The sequence below is a fragment of the Lepisosteus oculatus genome, chromosome 3 (assembly GCF_040954835.1).
Source record: "Lepisosteus oculatus isolate fLepOcu1 chromosome 3, fLepOcu1.hap2, whole genome shotgun sequence".
Taxonomy (NCBI): domain Eukaryota; kingdom Metazoa; phylum Chordata; class Actinopteri; order Semionotiformes; family Lepisosteidae; genus Lepisosteus; species Lepisosteus oculatus.
The window spans coordinates 9,352,815-9,368,812 of record NC_090698.1 but is presented as its reverse complement, the minus strand read 5'-3'; the positions used below and the strand labels follow the sequence as shown (position 1 = coordinate 9,368,812).

The 15,998-nt window shown below is 53.6% G+C and overlaps 1 protein-coding gene across 3 annotated transcripts in view; it reads right to left on the bottom strand.

Moving 5' to 3' along the window:
* Window positions 1-825: 825 nt before the first annotated feature.
* The window catches only part of per1b (period circadian clock 1b), a 29,216-nt gene continuing 14,043 nt past the window's right edge, over window positions 826-15,998 (bottom strand). For 2 of the 3 annotated variants that reach the window (XM_069186667.1, XM_006627377.3), the window contains exons 8-23: window positions 15,803-15,945; window positions 15,255-15,333; window positions 15,027-15,133; window positions 14,563-14,716; window positions 14,136-14,244; window positions 13,686-13,817; window positions 13,344-13,452; window positions 12,939-13,104; window positions 11,962-12,089; window positions 10,797-10,973; window positions 10,176-10,430; window positions 8,457-9,394; window positions 8,104-8,269; window positions 6,698-6,893; window positions 5,551-5,701; window positions 826-4,999 (exon numbers count right to left, since the gene is read on the bottom strand). In XM_069186667.1, the coding sequence (XP_069042768.1) occupies window positions 4,727-4,999; window positions 5,551-5,701; window positions 6,698-6,893; window positions 8,104-8,269; window positions 8,457-9,394; window positions 10,176-10,430; window positions 10,797-10,973; window positions 11,962-12,089; window positions 12,939-13,104; window positions 13,344-13,452; window positions 13,686-13,817; window positions 14,136-14,244; window positions 14,563-14,716; window positions 15,027-15,133; window positions 15,255-15,333; window positions 15,803-15,945 (3,283 nt within the window). In that variant the 3' untranslated portion in view covers window positions 826-4,726. The other variant, XM_069186668.1, reaches the window with a different exon arrangement.

The following is a 15,998-nucleotide window of genomic DNA, read 5'->3' as shown; positions in this document are numbered from 1 at the left end:
CCTGGGGGCGGTTGAACCAGGAATCTCCTGGTGTAACAAGAGCTGTAACCAATCTGGTGGCAGGACAGGGATGATAGCTGTGGGGTCTCTGGTTTCGCCTGGGGCTCCTTCCTGCTTACCGGCTCTCTCTCGTTTCTCAATCAGACAGTGCACTGGGAAACCCCTTGGGAGTCTGTCCTGCAGGGCACAGTGCCTGGAACTGCACCCCTTCCGGAGTCTGGGGTCCCCGTCCCCATAAAGGACTCTGTGTCTTCCAGCCCCGCAGAAATCTACAGCGTTTTAGGTTTAACCCACCAGAGACGAGAAGCTGAATTGCATGAAAAAAACGTCTCTGCCAGAGGTATAAATCTTTCTTTGGTGTTATGGTCCTGACATTCGAGCACATCTCCTGCTCTTCATTAAAGGTGTCTGGGGACACCGCCTTGGAAAGGAAATTAGATACACCTCCGGCACTCTAAGGACAGACAGAACCCCTGGGAGCAAGTTTTCAAATTACATTAAAAAAATCACATGAAGGATTTAAGGGAGGACTCGTTAACTGGTTACTTACAGTGCCAAGAGCCCAGCAATAACTTGGGAAGTGCGTTAAGCTCAAACCCCAGGTGTTCTACAGGACTGTAGTACTTCTGGCCTGAGCCAAGTACTGAACTATAAACAGCCAGATTAAACAGAAACAGCATCCCACACAGGCAGATCAACAGATTCACTCACTCACTAATACACAGAAAATCTAAAAAGACTTCACAAATAGTTTGGCAACCATTTCTGTTGATCAGAAATCATCCTGGAAACTGCAAGAACGGAACTGAACATGTGCAAACAGAATTACCTGTATGTCAATTGACTTTATTTAAAAAAAAGGAATCGGTATAATTCTCAGACACTGATGCAATGAAACAATACATCACATCAAAGAATCACTGAGACAGAATGGGTTACAGAGAGGGGAGAACCACAGGGAGGTGCTCAGAGATTAGGAGACTCTTCAATACAGGCTGAAGGACCGCCGACACGCTCCACACACCCTGTCCACACAACAGACACAGAATCAGAAAACGCTGTCCACACACAGACACCCTGTCCACACACAGGCACAGAGTCGGAAAACACTGTCCACACACAGGCACAGAGTCAGGAAACACCGTCCTCACACGCACCCTGTCCACACACAGGCACAGAGTCAGGAAACACTGTTCTCACACACCATCATTGAAAACACTGCGCACTCACTCACAATCAACAGTGTGCACGTGGGCTGTCCTCAACTGTCTATAAAACATGGTCAAAAGCTTCAACAGGTCTTCCAAAAACACTGTCCAACAACATGGTCCAACTCTGTCCACGTGTACTGTAAACACTGGCAATGCACACACGGGCTTTCCAGAACCTGTTGATCAAGAGAGTTTAAGCAGGAACAAGGCTGTCCACTGACAGCTGCAAAACCCCTGTCAAGACATATTCACACAGCCCACACAGGTGATACATTGAAAATTATGTCTACATGCATGGCCTGCAAAAGATCCACTGTCCACATGTTCGATCCCCACCCCACTGTCCACAGCTGGCCATCCCTTCCACTCTGTTTCAGTACCATAGTTTTGGAAACGTGAATTTTGAGTGCTCCGGGAGGCGAACATGTCACAAAGCCCCGTCTATTCATAGGACAGCAGCAGGTGTGCGCGGTGCTTGCCTGCTTGTTGAGAAGTACAGTGAACAAGTCAGTTCCACAGTCCACCCCACACCAGCCTTGGGGTTCCATGAAGGCGCCTTGGAGAAGCCTTGCATTGCCAACATTTTTGTCTCCATGTTCATCTCGGCCAATGAAAATTCGCCGACAACCAAACCTGCAGCTCAGCCAGTGGGAATTCTGCACACGCCACAATGTTGTACCTTCCCGTCACATCACAGTCAGTGAAAACTCAATTCCGTCATCGGAGAAAATTAATGGAAAGTTCCCACTGCAGCCGATGAGAATCGGCCTCAGCCAATCAAAATTCGGTATCCAGAATATTATGGGGTGCATCCATGCGTGTTCAGCCACTGAAAAGGTCCCTGTGGTGTCCACCCACCTGTGACATCACAATTCACTCTTCGAGAGTCAATGCCGTTACCATGGGAACGTGCCATGTACTCCTCAGACTGCGTGTCTGACACAGAAATCACACTCAAAGTTTAGTGTAAGTGCTAAAACACAAGACAACTTTAAGTACAAAAATAAAAACCACCAAAAGGTTGTATTATTATTTTTACATTTGCAATTAAATCGGCCTTGCAGGCCTGAAGAACAATTTTTTTAAAATAAAAAAATACAATTTGGAAATACTGTGAGGTTAATCCAAACAGAATTCCAGACTTTCCTACAAACATTTCGAGCACTGTGACCTGCAGAGCTGAGAGATTGTCTAAAGGTTTCAAGCACATTCTGGAAGCCATTTCGCTGACCGGTGTCACCAAAAGCAGGGCTCCTTCGTCTGGGTCCTGGGGTCACGCTTGGGGCTAGCGAATGTCACCCAGCATGCTCCGAGCTCTAAAAAAACTCGCAAAGGAGACGGTGATCCGTAAGTCTGAACCACGCAACCGGATTGCCTGGAGTCAGGCCCCAGAAGTTAACTTCATCAGCACATTAACCGAAGCCCAGCCTGGGACACTGAGTTTACACAGTGAAGTTGTGGGGGTGCTTTGAGAGCCTGCTGCCTTTGAGCTCATCCGGCCCATTCTATAGTTAGCAGCCAATTGATCCGATTGATCTCATCCAGCCGGTTATTGACCAAAAAAATGGGTATAAGATTCAAAGACAAGGCAGGAGAGCTTGTTCCACACACCCGCCACCCCCTGTGTAAAGACATGCTAACTGTTCAGTTTTAAACACCGTGCACAGCCCTGCAACACGCATCCCCAGAGTGGCGCCGCCCAGTATTGGCTTTCTAAATCGGGCCAAGGTTCTGGTTGGGCTCGGGCCCCCTCGACACCACTGGGTGGGGGTCCCTCCCACCCGCACCTGAGACAAGGAGCCCTGCTGGGACAGCGAAGCAACCCATATTTAGCACATTCACCATCGATGTGGGTTTTTTTCTTCTGTATTTTTCCCCAAAGGAAAAAAAATAAAAGCATTTTCTTTAAAAAGAATAAAGAAGCTGGGAATTATGACATTCTTGCTTCGGAACGCGGAGAGCGGGGCCGGGGGGGGGCCGGGGTCAGTGGTGCCGATCCGCGGTGCCGGCGACAGTCCTGCCGGGCCGACACCACACGGAAACGGGGTCAGATCACAGCTCCAGGCAAACTGTCCGCCGTGCTGAAAACCGGTACCAGTCTGGCGTCGGCCATCGGGCACCACTGCGATTCTGTCTGGGGCACGCAGGGGTTACCCACCCACAAGGGGTCGGGGGGCTATTTCAATTTCAGCCACCGCAAGGCGTCGGAATGATTCTATGGACCCCTGGAGGGGGTCACTGCTTGCTGAAATTTAAACCCCATAACCCCCCACCCCCACCCCCTGCAGTTTGGGCTGTCCTCGGACACTCAGATTGAGGCCGTCACAATCCCACCCCAAGATCCCAGAGAGCCACACAGCAGCCCTCAACCGGCAAGAAGCGGAGTCATTTTGTTTGGTCCCTCCGAGTGGGCAGTTCGCAGCAGTTAACGGATTTTCCATCCGAACTGAAAACACTAAGTTAAGACCCCAACGCCCCCTTCAGGGGACAGAGGTACGAACCGCCGACTTCCCTGAGCGATCCCGATCTGGCCAGGGACGTGAGCGCCCTCTGGTGGACGTCAGTAGGACAGGCCAAAGCCCTCCGAGGTGACAGTGCTCACCTATGACTCCGTTTCGGCTTCGAGAACGTTCCCCTGCTCATTATGTGGCTCCCCAGACAGGCCAACAAACAAATAATGTTGTCCACAGACTTGCTAAAATTAAATGAGCCCAGCTCCTGGCCCCAGGAGGTTAATTCCACAGGAGTGCCCTCCTACAAAAAGCACAGTGCAAACTCTTCCTTTGGTGCGCAGATCTAGACAATCATAGAACTGCTTTGAAAAGGAAAAACATGAAGAGAACACAGGTAATTACACACACAGCCGTGTGACATCACAGAGAACGAATCTGATCAAAGGTTTTAACACAAGCCTCCGGAAGCGAAGCCCGTTTTTTACAGAAATTATCGTTACTGCATCCATTTAAATAGAAAGTCCTCCCATCCTCAGGCAGAAACCAAGCATAAAGAACACCAAGTAAAGATGACAAAAATAAGCTAAAAAGTAAAAAAAAAAAGGACTTTTTTTATTATTTTCTTTTGTTACTCAAAAATAGCGTTTCTGTGTTCAGAATGATCTTTTTTTTTGGCTAAAAAGTTTTTTTTTGTTGTTGGATTTTATACAAATATATATAGTACATATATACACAACAACCTTTATTTGAGTCATAAATGAAAAACTTGCGTGACTTGTATCCCAGCAAGGAGGGACCGACAGACGGAGGACACGCTGATCATGTGTGCCCAATGGGCACTCTGACCCCCCAGCTTTCTGAGGGACTGGCACACCGCTGGCACTGAGAGTCTGCCACGCCGGTGCAAGTGAAGATGGAGCCAATTAATTCATTGATGAATCAATTAAACGTCCTGCCAGATGAAGTGACTTGCTGGTGTGGCCTAGCTGCAAGACCTCAGAACGGACAGGACAGAGCCACCACCGGCCCCCGGTCCTGTCTCAGCGCGGTAGTGCCATGGTGTCATGGCGTCATGTCTGTCACCGCTGTGCTCGCTGCCTTGCCTCCCTGCGATGTCACTTCCTGTTCCTCCGAGGCCATCTCCTGGTCATTGGCGTGGGGGGCGGGGGCGGGTCCTGCCTCCTCCTCCATGGCCGTCTCGGGGGCAGAGAGCGTCTTGCCGGCGGGATCCTCGGGCGACCCCGGCACGCCGCTGAGCTCCATCTCGTGCAGCTCCACGTCGAAGGGCGGCGCCAGGCCCGGGCACGGAGGGGACGAGCCGCACCCCACACATGCCTGCGAGAGAAGGAGGCGGATGAATATCGGGGCGCAGGGCACACCCCCGAGGCTGAGAGAGGGGGCACAGAGGCAGAGCAATCGGGGTGAGACCAGGGTGAAACCCTCCGGGCGGAGATGGGGCAGAACCCCGTTTCATGCCGTGCAGTTACAGGAAGTGTTGAGCCTGGGCTGCTGTTGCCTTACGGGCAACCAGGGGTGCATACCCTCCCTCCCCCCAGGGGGGGGTGCGAGACAGGCCAGATTCCTTCGGAAGGTAAATCATCGAAGACTAATTCAGCGCAGCCACTTGGTTTTAATCAACCGGGCTATTTTAAGGTAAACTGAAAAAAAGAGGCGTGTAAGCGTGTATTCATACGTTCACTGAGAAACTGAAATGAATGCATAATTCCCTCTCTCTCATTCTACAGTGATGATATATCTGAGGCCTAAAGATCTGAGCTACTCTGACGATTCGTGATCAGGGGTGCGAGAGCACATTTTGAGGGCCCGAGGGGTGCAGACTGCAGCGCGCGCAGCAGGCCTCTGCTCCGATCGCGGCTCGGGCTCACCGGGATGTTGATGGCCCTGGGCAGCCGGCCGGTCCTGATCCAAGGGTGCACCTCGCTCAGCTCCCTCTTCTGCTCCTCGCTGAAGCGCGGCTGTTGCTTCTGCATGGCGCGCAGGGCCTCCCGGTCCTCCCGCAGCACGGTCTCCGGGTCCCTGCCACAGACACGGGCACAGGGGGGGCGTCAGACGGGCAAGGGGCCCCTCCCCAGGTGTGCAGGTGCACCGCACTCCTCCTGCTCCTGCACCATCCTCCACACCCCCCAGAAATCACCCAGAAATGGCCATTAGCACTTGACATAGCCAAGGCACTGACTGGCGGTCAACCACCAGATTTTGTCCAGTTCGGACACTGGGGATCAACTCCGAACCTGTAAGGAGCATGCAGAAGCACGCAGTCACACCGTGGTCCCTCCACAGTGAGAGAATTGCCCCACTCCACAGTGACTGAATTAGGACAGGCAGTCAGTCCACAGAGGACCTGAGGCCTCACATGTACTGCAGCCAGCAGGCATATCACCCTGCAGCTCCCAGCTGGCTGCCCCTCTGAAGCTCAGCAGGTGTGAGCCGGGCCAGTACCTGGATGGGAGACTCCTGAGAAAGCTAAGGCTGCTGCTGGAAGAAGTCCTAGTGGGACCAGTAGGGGGCGCTCACCCTGCGGTCTGTGTGGGTCCTAATGCCCCAGTATAGTGACAGTGACACTACACTGTAAAAAGGTGCTGTCATTTAGATGTAAAACTGAGGTCCTGACTCTCTGTGGTCATTAACAATCCCAGGGTGTTTCTCGAAAAGAGTAGGGGTGTTACCCCGGCATCCTGGCCAAATTTCCCCCTGGATTTTACCAACTATGGCCTCCTAATAACCCATCTCTGAACTGGCTTCATCACTCTGTTCTCCTCCCCACTGAGAGCTGGTGTATCTCCCAGGGGCTGCATACTGGTGGTGGTGGAGGGGATCCCCGTTACCAGTAAACCGCTCTGAGTGGAGTGACCAGAAAAGTACTTTGAAGAAAATGAGCTCAAACGGACACCAGCTGTTCGCCGTCCGCTCTGCAGCTTCGAAACCGCGGAGAGAGAGGGGGGGCCAAGCAGGGAGGCGAACCGGCGGGGACACGAGCGGTCAAGGCAACGTCTGCGTCTGTCGCTCTCTCACCGGGTGGCCAGCTGGTAGGTCATCATGACCTTCTCGTCGGTGTTGGCCATCAGCAGCCAGATGGGGTCCTGCAGGACGTACTTGATGAACTGCTCGCTCTCCGCCGCCAGCCCCGCCTGCTTCTTGCCCGCCAGGTCATTCTCCGAGGAGTCCACGCTGCCGAAGTACTTGCTGGTGTGGCTGCTCTGACTGCTTCCTGTGTCGGGGAGTCGGGGGGAGGAATTTAATCACTGCTACTATTCACTACCTGCACCGCTGCTGTGGGGCTTGGGGGTGATGGTGCAGCTGGGGTCTCCAGCTCTGGTCCTGGGGAGATCCTGTCCAGTTAGTCTTATAGGTCACCCTAAATCAGGGGGGGCTCCGGCCCTGGTCGTGGGGAACCCCCATCCAGTTAGTCTTACAGGTCACCTGTTTGTACAGATTGTCAACACCTGGAATGTATCAGGCAAGTAATCTGTACTACTAAGAGAACCCTGGTCCTTGAGGGCTGAGGAGTATTATGATTTCAGACCAACAGTACACTACTACGAAATTACTTGATTTACCAGATCAGCTTCTGAATCTACTGATCCGCTACACTGTCATCTCTCGCCTGACTGCTGCTAGGAGAGCACCCACTGTCCAGAGCATTAGGATGAAGGTGTGTGGTTGAGCCCGAGCAGCATGACCTGGTGGGACTTCAAGCTCGACCATCACCCCACCTCAGGGTCATCCCACTAGAGGAGGACGCGATGGGATTGGTGCCGCAATAATTTCAAAACCTGTACACACACTCACATCCTGCTCACTTGAGCCCCAGCATTTCATTTGGTGCAGGTTCCTAATTCTTTGGCCAGTAGGTGTATTGTTGTCGTTTATAATTACAAATCGTAGGACTGGTAATATCACAGTTTCTTTTGTTGCTGACTTTATGGCCAATGTAATTAGCAAAAAAATAAAGTGTATGTCTTTTAAAAATGCATAACAAGCTCCTAGAAAACCCAGAGTGTATAGTGTGAAACTCCAAGGTTAGTCCATAGCACGCAGTTAACTTACAGTGCAAAGCACAATAAAACTTGTCTTACCTGTGAATAAACCATCTACCAGAAATGTAATAGGAAGTCCCTACAATAACTGGTGTAGTTTGAACACAGGCAGTACAGGCATGATTTAATTTAGGTGGGTAGCTGCGTCAGCATGCGTAGGCTGCAAAGGAACAAGCAATAGGTTTATTCCATGCTGAAAAAAAGAAGAAAGAGAACACAACGTTTCGGCCGTGGAGCCTTCTTCAGGTGTGGACACCTGAAGAAGGCTCCACGGCCGAAACGTTGTGTTCTCTTTCTTCTTTTTTTCAGCATGGAATAAACCTATTACTTGTTCCATGATTTAATTTAGACCGGCAGCGGAGTGGACAGCCCAACACTCACTGGTCCCACTGCCTGATGTGCTGCAGCCGTGGGACCCAGAGCCCGAGGACCCTGAGCCAGAGGCGGCCGAGCCAGTGCCTGATCGGGAATCCTCCTGCAGAAGCAGATCCAGCAGGTCACTGGAAGTTGACATGGCATCCTGATTGGATGACTCAATGGCCTCAACCTGGAATATTGGGAGAAGATGGAGGAAAAATTAGTACATTTTAATCCAGAAAAAAGATCCTCTCTCAGCGCAGAGAGCCACAGTTGACGTATTTTAAGTTATACTATGAATATTATTTAACATGAATAATGATGTCACAGACTGCGATACAATATTGTATTAATGAAAAAAATAGGAGAGCACTGACGTTTTCATTGTCTTTTCTGTCCCCCGATGTGCTGAGCTGAGTGGGTGAGGCCAAACCTCCACTCCCTCCCTGCGGCTCCGCCCACTCCTGTGTAGCCACCCCCCCTGTGGGTGTGGTCTGCTGGGCCTGGGCGGCGGCCACGGCCAATGAAGTCACTTCCTGTCGGTTACTGCAAGACTCTTCTAGCTGAAGTAAGTTGAGTGGAGAGGAGCAACGGGACTGGAAGAGGGGTGTCTGGGAGCCCTCGCGGTCGGGGAGGGGGGGGCTGGAGGACTGTGGGGTGCTGGAGCGAGAGGGGGCCCGCAGGGGTTCCTGTGAGGGGGTGGTGGCCTGCAGCTGGGGGGGCGGCCCCAGGTTCTGGGGCAGGAGGGCTGTGGGGGCGGAGGCAGCTGGGAAGGGGAAGATGGAGGTGGGGTTGAAGAAGGGCTGAGGGAGGACCGGGGCGTTGAGCTGGGGGAACATGTAGTTGGGCAGCACAAATGCCACCATGGGGGTGACCAGAGGGGGTGGGGCAGGCATGGGGGCGGGGTTCTGGGGAGGGGAATAGCGGAGGCCAGTGGGCTGGGCACCGGGAAAGCCAGGGGGAAGGCTTTGGGGGTCAGGGGGGCCTTGTGGGGGCCTGGGAGTGGGCGGGTAGACCGAGAGGGGGTAGGCAGGCAGGACGCCAGGGTGGTAGGGAAGGGGGGGCAGGCTGGCCTGGGAGCCGATGGAAGTGGGCCAGGACGAGGACGAAGTCGGGGGTCCCAGAGGCAGGTGCGGGGGGGACAGGGTGGTCGTGGCCCTGCTGGATGCTGGGAAGACCCCCCCGATCCCGACAGAGCTGCCGTGCTCGGACGGCTCCTGGTGCTTCAGTCTCTTGGCCTTCGACCTGCTCCCCCGTCCGGTGCCCCGCCGCCCACTGCTGCCCCCTGCTGGGTAGTCCCTGGAACTGCGCACCCCTGGGACGGGCGAGAGAGATGAGACGTGTAGGTCAGTGCACAGCACATACACAGCACAAACACTGCGCAGGCGTGGAGCGAAAACAGGGCAGAAGAGAAAGAGAGGGATAGCGGGAGAGACAGAGACTGGAAGTGGGAAGACATGTCAGTGCATCTTCGTAACTAGGCAGACTCCACCAGGCCTTGCACTGAGAAAAGGTTAAGCGTTTGCCTCGTGAGTCAAGGGTGCAGATGGTCAGATGCAGAGATTAATTGGGATGTGCTCACAGGAGAGGTGTACACGACAGGCCGCGCGTGAGCACAGTGCAGCAGAGGGCGATTAGGAGTGGGGAACCATGCTGACAGACAGATACAGCTGGGGAGGGAGAGTGAGGCAAAGACAGAGAGAGGGTGGAGGAGCTGGACTTCCTTCCAGAGGGAGAGGGAATGCTGACCCTGCAGGAGACAATCAGGTGCGTTCGCTCACAGGCACACACTGTCAAGACCACATCCACAAACCCAGCTGCACAAACAATTAGACAACCCTAATGCACACTTCCGCACCCTCCTAGAGCCACCTGCTTCTGAGGTTAGCGTATTATCACATATTATCTCACTCGACACAGCAGTTCTGACTACAATTCCACTATGTTCAGTTCTGACTACCAAATCCCACTAACGTCTGCTGTCCAACACTGCTGTACACCAACAAATTCACTCGATTCCTTCCCAGCTACCCTTCTCGATTCCTCAGCGTGAACCTGGTGCCCACCGTGCGCCACCTCCTCTCCTGGTACCCTACCTCGCGTGTGGGGCACCCCGCTGTGCCGGCGCTCGGCTTGGGTTGGTGGCTCGAAGACCCGCAGCTGGCTGAGGTCGCGGAACCGGTTGAGGAACGCCTGCTCCTCCTTCTGCGTGTGCACAGACAGGACCTCCTTGGTCAGCCCCACCCGCCGCCAGGGGTCCTTCGGGTCCTTATCCGGGGGCGGGGCCACAGGCGCGGCCAAGGGAGGGGGCGGGGCTGGGGTGGGAGGGGCCTCTTCCATCATCACAATGTCTTGGAGAACAAAGGGGAAGAGAACATTACTTCAAAGTGCCTGAGGAAGGCGGATATCCACCAGAAAAAGACTGGACCACTACCACAAACCAAATGAAATAGAAACTGATGAACAGATGGTGGATAGAAACTATATTAGATATAGTATATTATATTAGATTATATCATATTATATATATGAGATATTACTTAAAATAGTGCTGCAAATTATTATTAATATTATTAATATTATTATTATTAATATTAAAGACAGGTTCAGAGAAACACAGCAAACAGCCACATACTGACAGTCTCAGGCAGGCTTGGCAACGAGAGACCGACAGAAGGACAGAGTGCCAGCTAGCCTGCCAGCCAGCCTGCAGGTACCTGACTCGGGGGGTTTCTTGTCGCCCACGTGGACAATGGTGCTGCTGAAGCTGCACTGGCTGGTGATGGAGACCACGCTCTCTGCCTTGCTGTGCAGCGCCAGGGGCGTGAGGGGGTGAGCGGGCCCCTGAGGTCCCCCCTTCGGCCCCCCTACAGGCCCCAGAGACACCGTCGCCCCTAGAACATGACGCACAGCAAGATCAGACCCCTCCCATGCACAGCAGTGCGATCCATTTCCGTTTTTTGTGGCCCGCAAACAAATCAATTATCCTGGTAGAGCAGAACAGCAACTCTGATTTCCCACTACTGCAGCTCCATCTGCTTGTCTGTGCAAACTCCCTTGAAGCACAGTGCCAAGCTAGAAGTTGCCATCACCTGCTATTGACCATTATGGAGCCCAAGCACTTGTAAAACCCGAAGTGGCTCAAACCGCAGAGGAAAAGGATTTGGGGTGGTTTCCCAACACTTAACACCTTAGCCCCAGACACATTTTTGGATGCTATAAGCCTTTATGAACGGGATGAACGCACCTTCAAGTAAACTCAAAAGACTTATAGGTGAAAAATAAGGAGTACCGATTAAAAAATAAATATGCATCACTAACCCAGTAGGCACAGTACGTTTACGCTGGGTGCAGTACCAGGTGTGCTCAGCTCTGTGTCCCAGTGTGTCTACCGATGTGCAGAGGGCAGTACAAATGTGTTCAATGTGGAGGCAGTGTGAGGCTGTACTGTAAGCTATCTGAAATAAAATATTATACCCAGCTCCTGCTTTCAGAAGTGTTTTGAAATCTGTGCTTTTAAAGGCCTTTATACTCTTCAGTGAAGCTCATCATAAGGTTTATAACACCAGCTGACTGAGAGATCGGCCCTGAGCTGTGTGGTGGATGGAGGAAGAGTCTAACTGGAATGATGAGTCGGAGCTGACCTGTGTGGTGGACAAAGGGAGAGTCAGACTGGACAGAGGGGTGTAGTCAAGCATGCCCAGTGTCCAGGAGAAGACAACTAGGACTCGTCACGCACCAGTACGACACTGCCCCGGAACTGCAGGGTTCAGGTATTTGGTGTCTGTGCTTTGCCGAGGAGCCAGTGGTGTGAAGCTACCTTCAATGGGATTATGACTGAATGGCTCTAAGCCAGAATCCTCCCTCAACAGATAAAGGTACCTTTATTCATGTCTGAGGCCTCCTCTCCAGGCTTCTGCTTGTCGTCGTCGGAGGTGGATGATGCGGTGCAGGAGGAGGAGCCACACTTCCTCTTCACTGTGTTGGGAATGTTGCAGCTCTCCAGGTACCTGAGGAAGTGACAATGCAGGGAGGAGCGGTCAGCAATGTGCACACCTGGCCGGAGACCCTGCTAGCTTTAAACACTCACTGTGCACACCTGGCCGGAGACCCTGCTAGCTTTAAACACTCACTGTGCACACCTGGCCGGAGACTCTGCTAGCTTTAAACACTCACTGTGCACACCTGGCCAGAGACACTGCTAGCTTTAAACACTCACTGTGCACACCTGACCGGAGACCCTGCTAGCTTTAAACACTCACTGTGCACACCTGACCGGAGACCCTGCTAGCTTTAAACACTCACTGTGCAAGCCTGACCGGAGACCCTGCTAGCTTTAAACACTCACTGTGCACACCCGCCTGCAGACCCTGCTAGCTTTCAACTAACACTCACTGGGCACACCTGCTCCAGTCCTGATTTTTAAACTAGTTTTAAACTATCACTGTGCTCACCTGCCTGAAGACCATTCTCGCACCAGTGTCGCCTCACAGTTCAGAGTAAAACTGTATGGTTTAAATTCATGGTTTGACAATGCCAAAAGGAGATGAGAGTGGTGTGCAAATGCCACAGATATATGGAGCCAGCAGAAGACATTTTACACAAGAGTCCGTGTGGTTCTTTCTTTTAGTGCCTCAGTTAGGGCTCTTCGTCTTGCCTGTAAACAAGCTGCTGGTAACCAAACAGAGGGGGTGAATGGAGATTCTGTCCACTCAGATTAAACTGAGATCTAGAAAAGACTCAGAGAAATGTGACTGCTGTCTACAGGGGGTGGTGGGCAGCTGGGAAACAAGCACAGGAAAGCAAGAGTCCCACTGGGAGCGTAGCACTCGTGCAGCCCTCACCCCCCTGGTGCTCACCGGATAATACTGTCCAGACAGTTGATCTGCTGGTAGGAGTACGGGGACGGCGAATCCTTCTTCACTGCCTCCTCTGGAGCCGAGGAACGCTGGGCAGAGGCTGCCTCCTTGGCCACCTCCCCAGCTGGCCTCACTCCCGCGCTGCTAGCCATCGGCAGCACCGGACCTGGGCGGGGCCAAGGGGAGGAGAGACTGAGAGACGGAAACACAGGAACATGCCGGGTGGGGAAGACCGCCACCTACTGGTCTTCCCATCCTAAAGTGGATTAGGGTTAATTATGACCCTTTAACCCTAGTTGTTTCTGTCCGAGTTCTCTTTGTTACAACAGAACATGCCAAGCATGTGCCGGACTATGTGCATCGAACATAGCAGCGAACATAGTAGCAAGGCAGCGTGGGATTTACCTGCGCTGGCGTGTTTCTGGGGCAGCGGTTTACTGCGCGACTCGATGAAGACCTGCTGGCCGTGGTTCTTCACCATGTGCACGTCCTTACAGATCTGCTGGAACGTCATCTGGAGACAGGCAGAGAAAAGGAGGTGAGTCCCAGATTGGCAATACGGAGCCGAGCGCTCCAGTCTAGGCTTTCTCAGCAACCTGTCCTGCGACAGGCTGGAATAATGCACAACAAACTCACTGACACAGCTGCTGCATGGGAACAGTCCACTGTAACACAGGGAAGACTGAGCCAGATGGCGCCACACTCGCTGGGCAATTTCTGGGCCGCTATCAGCCCACGCTGGCTTACCGGCTTGTGCAGCAGTGTCTCGTCGGCGGGCGCCCCGTTGCTGTCGCTGGACGAGGCGATGCTGAGGTAGTGCTCATGGGAGCCGTTACTGCCCACACTGCAGTAGCCCAGAGAGCCGGTGGCGTGCACAGGCTGGGGAGGGAGAGAGGGTTTGATCAGCAAATTCAACCCATCAGTAATCAATTCCTCAAGACGTCCAGAGGGCGACTACACCAAGACAGGACAAAACCCTGGGAAAAAAGCCGAGAAGGGCCATCCGAGTGGACACCAGTGGAAAACCAAGATGACTACATGAATTGACCAGGATAAGGTTTCAAGAAAGGGGTATTCCCTAGCCTGTGGGACACCCCCCTGACCCCCCGCCCCACATCGAGGCCCCAGACTCACTCAGGCCTGTGGGACCCCCCGCTGACCCCCCGCCCCACACCGAGGCCCCAGACTCAGACTCACCTGCAGGAGGAGCCGGTGGATCCGGCTGCTCAGCTCGTGGATCTCGGGGACCAGCGACCGCACCTCCCCGTTGAGGGGCGGTGTGAACACGTCCTCGTTCAGGGGGCTCCTGGGGTACAGGGGGAACAGGCACAGAGGTCAAGACTCTCCCTCCCTTCTTGCCCTGGTGTTTCCTTGCTCCTTCTCAGAGGGGGTCCCTACAGGAGGAGTGGGGTGCCTCTCACTGACACACTGTGAGCCTCCCCAGCACCTGACAGGAGAGGGGTCCCTACTGGAAGAGTGGGGTCTTTCTCACTGACAGACTGTGAGCCCCCCACCATCTGAAAGCAGAGGGGGTTCCTACTGCAGGATTGGGGTGTCTCTCACTGACACACAGCCTGGCACCCACATGGGGCACGGCCTGCAAGGGTAGCAGCGGAACACTCACGTGCGGACTTTGTGCCGGCCGATGATGAAGGCCACCTTGCGGCTCCAGGGGTTGATGAAGCTGGACCAGCTGGTGTCGATGGTCAGGTACTCCCCGCTGCGCGCACACACCCGCATGGCGGAGTGGTCCAGGGGCTGGCCGGCCAACTGCAGGACTGCAAGAGGGAGAGGGTCTGACTGAGGGGCCAGCGCTGACCTGTGGTGGTGTGGTGGACAGAGGGAGACTCCGACCAGACTGAGGGGTCAGCGCTGACCTGTGGTGGTGTGGTGGACAGAGGGAAACTCCAACCAGACTGAGAGGTCAGCGCTGACCTGTGTGCTGCAGAGAGAGAGAGTCTAACTGGACTGAGGTGTCAGCGCTGACCTGTGTGGTGGACAGTGGGAGAGTCTGACCAGGCGGATGGTCAGTGCTGACCTGACAAAGGCAGGGAGAGGAAGAGGGGGCGGGGGCAGGAGGAAACTCACTCTTCTTATGAACAGCCACCATGGCTGGCCGATCCTCGGGGTGCAGGTACAGCAGAACTGGGGTCCCCACTAGGTCCTGAGGAAGGTACCCCAACAATGGCACCGCACTGAAAAATAATAGGCAACCACCATTACACAAACTTACACAGCACACAGCACACCATCATGCAATGATACACGACCACAGTCGTACAAAGTTACTACGGTCACATGGCAGAACAAACATACCGCTCATCCACCTCCTGAAAGAGACAGCTGGGGGTGTGGCTCGTGGTGAAGATTCGCTTGTCTGGGGGAATGCGGGGAGCTGAGGGGGAGAGAGAGGGGTTAATACAGACACACTGGACACTACAGTAGATTAACACTACACTGAGAGAGAGGGGTTAATACAGACACACTGGACACTACAGTCCATTAACACTGCACTGAGAGAGAGGGGTTAATACAGACACACTGGACACTACAGTAGATTAACACTACACTGAGAGAGAGGGGTTAATACAGACACACTGGACACTACAGTCCATTAACACTGCACTGAGAGAGAGGGGTTAATACAGACACACTGGACACTACAGTAGATTAACACTACACTGAGAGAGAGGGGTTAATGCAGACACACTGGACACTACAGTCCATTAACACTGCACTGAGAGAGGGGTTAATACAGACACACTGGACACTACAGTCCATTAACACTGCACTGAGAGAGAGAGTGCGTGTGTGAAAATGCGTGTGGGCACAGAGCACACAGGCAGGCAGACGGGGACTCATACCCTCGTATCCAGAATGGACCCGCTCTGCGATGAGCAGGCAGCAGGGCTGGGGCTCGGCTTGGTCGCTGTCGCGCAGGGTCAGCTGGTAGGGCGTCAGTCGGAAGGGGTAGTACCGCAGCTCTCCCTCCCTCTCCCGGCCCCCACTCCACGGGAGACAGCAAAGCTTATCGTTAACCACCGGCACATGCAGCGTTAC